This window comes from Indicator indicator, chromosome 8 (assembly GCF_027791375.1).
Source record: "Indicator indicator isolate 239-I01 chromosome 8, UM_Iind_1.1, whole genome shotgun sequence".
NCBI lineage: Eukaryota > Metazoa > Chordata > Aves > Piciformes > Indicatoridae > Indicator > Indicator indicator.
The window spans coordinates 1,702,984-1,711,596 of NC_072017.1; the positions used below are offsets into that span (position 1 = coordinate 1,702,984).

The following is an 8,613-nucleotide window of genomic DNA, read 5'->3' on the forward strand; positions in this document are numbered from 1 at the left end:
TGGGGGCAGAGTGGCTGGAAAGCAGCCTGGTGGAAAAGGATCTGGGGGTGCTGGTGGCCAGGTGGCTGAATGTGAGCCAGCAGAGTGCCCAGGTGGTCAAGAAGGCCAATGGCATCCTGGTCTGGATAAAAACCAGTGTTCAGCAGGAATAGGGCAGTACTGGTGCCCCTGTACCCAGCCCTGGAGAGGCCACAGCTTGAGCCCTGGGTTCAGTTCTGGGCACCACAGCAAAGGAAAGATATTGAGGTGCTGGAGGGTGTCCAGAGAAGAGCAATGAGGCTGGGGAGGGGTTTGGAGGGCATCATATGAGGAGCTGCTGAGGGAGCTGTGGGTGTTCAGTCTGGAGAAGAGAAGGCTGAGGAAAGATCTTATTGCTCTCTGCAGCTACCTGAGAGGAGTTGCAGTGAGGCTGGGGTTGGTCTCTTCTCCCAAGTACCCAGAGGCAGGATGAGAGGCAATGGGTTTGAGTTGTGCCAGGGCAGGTTTAGGTTGGACATGAGGAACAACTTCCTTAGAGAGAGAGTGGTGAGGGGTTGGGACAGGCTGCCCAGGGAGGTGGTGCAGTCATCATCCCTGGAGGTGTTCAAGGAGCTGTAGATGTGGAGCTTCAGGACAGGGTTTAGTGGTCATAGTAGTTGGGTTATGGTTGGACTGGATGATCTTAAAGGTCTTTTCCAGCCTTAATGAGTCCATGGCTCTATGGAAAGCAGCTGCTGGCAGGAATCAATCCCCAGCTGCCTTCCAGCAGCCATTCTCCACAGCTCTCTCACTCTGTTTCCGATGATCTCTGAAGGTCCCTTCCAGCCTCTAACGTTCTGTGCTCCGTCTTTCTGCCTGGTTTATCGCAGCACGCTGGTGCCCAGCAAGAGCAACGAGTCCGTCATGTCCGAAGCCTCCAACCAGACCAGCGGGTACCAGTCAGGGTATCACTCAGACGACATGGACACCACCGTCTGCTCCAGCGAGGAGACCGAACTCTTGTGTGTGCGGGAGGCCTCGCTGCCCCTCTGCCAGGCTCATGGCCTGCCCTACGATGGCACCGTGCCACGGCCACCCCTCTGCCACGCTCACGGCCTGCCCTACGATGGCACCGGGCCACGGCCACCCCTCTGCCACGCTCACAGCCTGCCCTATGATGGCACTGTGCTGCCGCTCTCCTCCCCACCGCTCTAGGCTGAAGCTGGTGGCTCTGGGTGCCCAGCAAGACCAACAAGTCCGTCATGTCCGAAGCCTCCAACCAGACCAGTGGGTACCAGTCAGGGTACCGCTCACGCGACATGGACACCACCGTCTGCTCCAGCAAGGAGACCGAACTCTTGTGCGTGTGGGAGGCCTCGCCACCCCTCTGCCATGTTCATTGCCTGCCCTACGATGGCACTGCCACCACCACTCTGCCATGCTCATTGCCTGCCCTATGATGGCACTGTGCCACAGCCACTCTGCCACACTCATGGCCTGCCCTACAGTGGTGCTGTGCCACAGCCACTCTGCCATGCTCATCGCCTGTCCTATGGTGCCCAGCAAGAGCAATGAGTCCATCATATCCGAAGCCTCCAACCAGACCAGGGGGTACCAGTTGGGGTACCACTCACACAACAGGGACACCACTGTCTGGTCCAGCGAGGAGACTGAACTCTTGTGTGTGTGGGAGGCCTTGCCGCCACTCTGCCATGCTCACAGCCTGCCCTATCATGGTGCCGGACCTCTGCCATGCTCATGGCCTGCCCTGCAACTGTGCCGTGCCACAGCAATTCTGCCATGCTCACAGCCTGCCCTACAACAGTGCCATGCTGCCACTTGCCTCCCCACCACTCTAGGTTGAAGCCGGTGCCTCCAGGTGCCCCTGGGATGTGCCTTCTTAACCAGGCCTGGTGGCATTTGGAATTGAGGTTGGAAGGGACCTCCAGAGATCATCCAGTCCCAACCCCCTGGTAGTCCACACAGGAATGCATCCAGGTGGGTTTGGAAAGTCTCCAGAGGAAGAGACTCCACAACCCCTCTGGGCAGCCCTGCTCCAGGGTTCTGGCACCCTCACTGGAAAGAAGTTTCTTCTCATGTTGAGCTGAAATCTTCTATGGTCAAGTTTGTATCCATTGTTCCTTGTCTTATCACTGTGACCCACCAAAAAGAGCCTGGCCCCCTCCCCTTGACCCCCACCCCTCAGCTATTGATAGACATTGATCAGATCCCCTCTCAGCCTTCTCTTCTGCAGACTAAACAGCCCCAGGGCTCTCACTATCTCTTCACAGTGAAGATGCTCAAGTCCCCTAAGCTTCCTCGTGGCTCTCCATTGGACTCTCTCCAGCAGGTCTCTCTTTTGGGTCGGATGTGTGGCAAGGCAGCAGCTGTGTGACTAAGAGCAGGCGTTTGGTTTTCCTGCAGAGGAGGCACCAGAACTGCGCCATGCCAGGCTCTGGGGCTCTTTCCTCCTGACACACTGGCACCCAATGGTGCAAAGCCCCAGCCGTGGGGTGTGGGCTGTGCCGAGCTGATGGCAGAGGTGGTGTGGTGGCCTTTGGGACCCCAGGGACGTGCCAAGGGTCTGCCTGGTGCAGGCAGCAGCACGGCATCCAACGGAACTGTTTGGAGTTGTACGAAGTTCCAGCACAGCCCTGCTCTGCTTACGTAGGGTTTGGTTTTTTTATCCCTTGTGGCTGGGCTCCAGGAAGGAAGCAGCGCGGCACCGGCTTCTTGTTTCTCAGAGTTATCCCCTGCTTGCCCCTCCACAAACAAAAAAAGGAACCTCCAGCTCAAGGCTTTGGCATTTGCTGATGGCCTGGGACTAAACATAGGCTGGGCTAAATATAGGTGGGGCCAATGGTCTCTGTCCTTGGCAGAGAACAAAGTCTCTGTACCGGACCTCATGAGCTGCGCTTGCTTGCAGGGCTTGTGTGGTGATGCTGGTTAGCAGGGAGAAGGCAGAGCATCGAGCCAAGCAGTGGGACATGGGTGCCAAGGGCATGCTTCACCTCTGGGTATGACCCACCCTGTCCTCTCTGGCACCTTTTAGCCATGCCTGCTTCTGAGCTAGCCTGAAACGGCTGCAGGTAATACCCCTCCTGGTAAATCATCACGGGGGCAGCCTCTACAACAGGTCAAAAAGGCAATGGAGTCTACCTTAGGACCATAGGGAGCCCTGTGGCCTTGGTGGGGCATCCTGAGGGCACCTTGCCTTCTCATCTCACCCCTCCTCCCTCAGCTGTGGCTCTGACTCTTGAGCCCCTTTGCAGCCCGGGAGTCCCTTTGCAGCAGCAGAGCTCTCAGGGTTTATGGTCCTGGCAATCCGTGACTGGTTTCATGGCAGCTCCGATCTTCTCCCAGTGGCAAGACTGTGCCTAATCCATGGCCAGCCTCTTACCTGTGCTCTTGTAGTCCCAGAGCTCTCCTGACAGACACAGTGCAGGCTACAAGGTTTTCAAACTGTAAAGCTGTTTCTACTGAGTTCTTTTTGGGTTTGGGTTTTGTTTTGTTTGTATTTTATAATGTTTATTTTTGTTGTTGTTTGTTACTTTTACCCTTGATGTCAAAAGCTGGGAACCATGGATATAAGGCAAATACAGTATTTATAGCCTCTTTATGTAGAAATAAATGTAATATATTCAAATATAAATCTATATTATCTAAGGGATATTGTACTGGTCACCTTTTGTACCTGTTGTGCCAGGGGGCACCACGTTTCTAACAGCCAAAACTTTTCACTTTATTGAAAAAAAAATCCCTGGGCATGTAGAGGAGGGGACTACAAGCAGACCTCTTCACTTTTCTTCCATCTGTTTTTTTGGGTTTTTTTTTTTTTTTTTTTTTTTTTTTTTCTCTATTGACAGTGAATTTTACCCACTGCTATTTATTTCCCTTCTGGGCTGCATGAGGGCAATTCCAGCTCATGGGGAGCTTCCCATCAACCAGAACCCCCAAGTCTTTCTTCACAGCTGTTCTCAACCCACTCTGCATTCAGCCTGGATTTGTGCCTGGAATTGGCACAAATCACCCAGATGCAGGACCTTGCACTGTGACTCGAGGTGAGTGCATCTGGGTTGGGCAGTGCCCTCATGCAGCCCAGAAGGCAGCCAAGTGCTGGGCTGCAACCAGAGGAGTGTGGGCAGAGGGCAAGAGAGGGGAATCTGCCCCTTGGCTCTGCTCTGCTGAGACCCCACCTCTAATCCTGCCTCCAGTTTTGGTGTCCCCAGCAAAAGAATCATAGAATCAATCAGGGTTGGAAGGGACCACAAAGATCATCTAGTTCCACCCCCCCTGCCATGGGCAGGGAGAACTCACACCAGAAGGACACAGAGCTGCTGGAGTGAGTCCAGAGGTGGCCACAAAGATGATCCAAGGGCTGGAGCAGCTCTGCTGTGAGGCCAGGCTGAGGGAGCTGGGGGTGTTCAGCCTAGAGAAGAGAAGACTCTGGGGGGACCTTAGAGCTGCCTGCCAGGACCTGGAGGGATCCTGTGGGAAGGCTGCAGAGGGACTTTTCCTAAGGGTGTCTAGAGACAGACCAAGGGGGAATGGTTTGAATCTGAGGCAGAGCAGGGTTAGGCTGGAGCTGGAAGAAGTTCTTCATTCACAGGCTGCCCAGGGAGGCTGTGGCTGCCTCCTCCCAGGGGGTACTAGGGTTCTGTTTCAGGTGACATTTAATGGCTCTAGTTAGTTATGCTGTTGTACAGGTCTATAAACACTTCTGTGAGTATCTGCAGTAGAGAAACTTCGGTGATTTTTAGCAGTTGGCACTAAGTGCCTGTAGAGAAATGGTCAGAGGAATATTCTGCTTGTCCAGACTGAATCTCCTCTGGAAGAGTTTATTATGTTCAGCTGGGGAATGGTTGATCTAATTGTATTGTGGCTTTTGCCTGGGGAGTAGCAGTTTCTCTTCCAGCCTTATTCATCTCTTCCCACTTGCATTTCTTCCATCTCACTTCTCACAGCTGAAATGTTGTTCCTGCTCTTGCCTGGCAGCATCTTTCTTTATTTTAAATCTCTACTTAGAGCTCTAAAGCTTTCCAATCTGCTGGCCACTTTGTTCTCAGGGCAAGGGTGACCCCTTGGGAGTATCAGGACTCAAAGAATCATAACTGCTTATGTGGAAAAAAAAAGATAGTACAAGAGAAGTTAAACCACAAACTGCAGACTTCTATTCAGCCTCTCTTTATTGCAGCTTATAGACTACTGTGTGGGGAGAGCACCTGTCCAGGAAGACAGTTCACTGCTAAACTCTTCTCAGGCTGACTGTGGGACTAGTACCTTGTACACACTACAGAATCACAGAATGTTAGGGGTTGGAATGACCTCATCCAGTCCAGCCCCCCTGCCAGAGCAGGAGCACCCAGGGCAGGTCACACAGGTGGACATCCAGGTGGATTTTGAAAGGCTCCAGGGAAGGAGACTCCACAACCTCTTTGGGCAGCCTGCTCCAGGGCTCTGGCACCCTCACTGAAAAGTTTTTTTTACATTTACCTGCATACCCCAGGTAAAAGCCAGTGGAATGTCAAGCTTCAAATGTTTCTCCATTCCTCTCTCTGAATCTAAAGCATTTTACAGGCAGCAAAGCAGGGAGTGGGAGGTCAGGTAGAAAAATAAAGGAGAGGTTTCCTGAATCTGTTGTAAGGGCTTCTAGGAAGGACTGATATTTTCATGTATATATTTGAGAGTTCTGTTACTTCCCAGGCAAGAGTCTAGTCAGTAGTGTGCTCCATAGACAAGGTTGCACGCTTTAACATCTCCTCTCGATGGCGTTCTTCAGTATCCTCAAAGAAAACGTTCTACAATGGACATAAAACACTGACACTGGCAAAACCTTGATGGGTGCTTTGCTGAGCCATGTATGGGAGAGCCCTGACAGAGAGGTGAAGATGAAGATCTGTCATTGATGTCCCTCTGCCCCACACCTGGATCTTCCCAGGCTTTGGACTATTCACTTTAGACATCCCATGCTGTAGTTTTGTTTCCTCTCCAGCTTGGTGTGACAGAGGCCGTGTGCCACATACGCAGTCAGATGCTTCCCTGTGTGTTTGTAGTACCTCCTAACCAGCCTGATGAAGCTGCAATAGAACCAGCTCAGCCATCAGTTCTCATTTACAATGCTTGTTAGCCAATGAAGCTCTCTCCTGGGGCCCAATCCTTTTAAATATAACTGGGAAATGTGGAATCTAGCACACACCTGCTTTAGGAAAGGGAATTAGCTTCTTTAAAATCAATCAATCAGTCAAAAACAAAGGCAAACCCCAGAGATTCAATTGGTTCTTGAGGTCCCTTCCAAGCCTAACAATTCTATGATTCTAATTTCAGGAGCCAGCAAAGCTTCTATAAATGTGTTCAAGTATTTGGCATCCAGTAGCATAGTTCTTTTCTTAGCCCATGGCCAGTACATCCTTTCAAGCACCACCTGGGCTTTTTGTTGTATTCTGAATGCAGCACCTTCAGCTAAAGCCCTCTCAGGCCACATCTGCCCTGGGAGATGCTTTAAATTGCCTCAAAGGATATTGTTAAGGCAACACTAGGCAGAGAGCAGAGATTTGCAGACACCTTGCTAGCCACCCCTGGCTTTATCTCCATCCTGCAGCCATGCTGTGAAGTGTCAGCATTGGGATCAGCATCCTTAGCCATGAAACCATGGGAGACTCCAGCCTGAAGCTGAGCCTAATGAGCTGCACACAGGAGGGATGCTCCTGAGATTAGGGATCCAAAGGTATCAGTGGAAGCAGCTGGGGAGGAGTGGGGAGAAGCAGCAGTGGTGGGATCAACTCCTCTTGTTCAGAAGAGCTGCCAGAATGGGCTGTAATTGCCTGGTGGGGTTGGACATGGGGAATCAGGCAGAGCCAGGCCAGTTTCAGGGCTTGGAGATAACTCATGTTGGCTCTTATCAGTGTAAACACAGCCTGTCTGAAGCATGCAGGGGCATTCAGGCATGGCAGCTAGGTCTGCTCCTTGCAAAAGGTGCTGAAACCTGCCTCCTTCTTGGCATGGAAATGCCTTGGCAAATCTGGTCCTTGCCTCAGCTCTTCTCCAGACTGCACCTCCAGGCATAAGCAGCTGTGTTTCCCACAAGCATAAGGAGTGTTGGAATGAGCCTCCAAGCCCCCTGATATGATTATCCCCAAGCACCATGCTTGTTGACTTCTGGGACTGAGTGCTTGCTAGTTCCCAAAGCAGCAGGGGACTGAAATCAGACATCAGTCACAGAGTTACTGAAATTGAGGACAGAAATTCCCTGCTAATTGCATCTCTTTCTTGGCTCTGAGGCTGGAGAACGTAGCTGGGTGACATGCTCCAGACAATTCCAGATAGAAAGCTGGAATTTGCTATTTTTGTGTGAAACCTTCCCAAGCTGTGAATCACCTGAGGTTTCCCCTCATCACTGATGCTTGAGCACACACCCTGTGCTACCTCACAGCCTGGGACCTCCCAAAGCAACAGTCAGGGCAAGGAAAAGAGAGTGAACTTTTGTTCTTCCTAACTGATGAATTTATATTAGGGATAGAAGTTAACCAACCCAGACCTTTCCTTTGGATTTCAGCCCTGGGTTTTCATCCTGCCTGGCTGAGTGTTGCATTCTGTGTCCTAATATATGTCTTCAGCTCCTCAACTCCTGACCTTCAGGCTGATTAAATCCCAAGAGGTCATCAGGACACGTAGCAGGAGCTGGTAACATATGGTGCTGATAAAGATCTCTGCATCAGAGATAAGGAGCTGGGCAATGTAAGCTCAGGGAGCTCAGGTTTTGTTACCATAAAACTAGACAATGTAGAGCCTAATCCCTACACAGATTTAATTAGCTGTTAAAGGTATCAGGTTGATGAGGATCAGTGTTCTAGCTACCTAGACATCATTCACTGACTGCCACCACTGGGTGCAGAAGTGAAGTATCTCTGCCTTGGTGACATGTTGTGATGAGTGATTGCTGCTCTGTGAGGTTGGGGAGGAAGGAATGAATTCAATTTCCAGCTCCAGCATCAGACACCGACTCTGGTGCCAGGAAAAATGGCAGTGCAATGTGGTATCATAGGATCACAGGATGTTAGGGGTTGGAAGGGACCTCCAGAGATCATCCAGTCCAACCCCCCTGCCAGAGCAGGACCAGAGAATCCAGCACAGGTCACACAGGAACACATCCAGATGGGGCTTGACAGGCTCCAGAGAAGGAGACTCCACAACCTCTCTGGGCAGCCTGTTCCAGTGCTCTGGGACCCTCACGGTGAAGAAGTTCCTCCTCCTGAGGAGTTCCTCCTCCTGTGCTGGAGTTTCCATCCATTGCCCCTTGTCCTATGCCAGGGTGCAAGTGAGCAGAGCCTGTCCCCTCCCTCCTGACCTGCAGCTCTCAGGTATTTATAAACATTGATTAAATCCCCTCTCAGTCTTCTCCAGCCTGACCAGCCCCAGGGCTCTCAGCCTCCCTCCCCAGGCAGTGCTCCACTCCCTTCAGCATCCTTGCAGCCCCCTCTTGTGCTCTCTCCAGTAGATCCCTGTCCCTCTTGAACTGGGGAGCCCAGTTGGTCTGGGTTGGAAGGGATCTCCAAAAGTCATCTTGTCCAACCCTCCCCATCCTGAGTCTTGGTTGAAAAAAAGACTTTCTTAAAAGGTGGAATATATGAACTGAGGATTAATTCTCTTTTCCAGGGG

General features: G+C 51.6%; 1 protein-coding gene across 1 annotated transcript in view; it reads left to right on the forward strand.

Annotated features, from left to right (window-relative positions):
* Positions 1-1,173, forward strand: part of KDR (kinase insert domain receptor) — a 51,195-nt gene extending 50,022 nt beyond the window's left edge. Inside the window, exon 30 of the mRNA XM_054383290.1 lies at positions 849-1,173. Coding sequence (XP_054239265.1) covers positions 849-1,173 — 325 coding nt within the window. The remainder of the gene's footprint in view (positions 1-848) is intronic.
* The last annotated feature ends 7,440 nt before the right edge of the window (positions 1,174-8,613 follow it).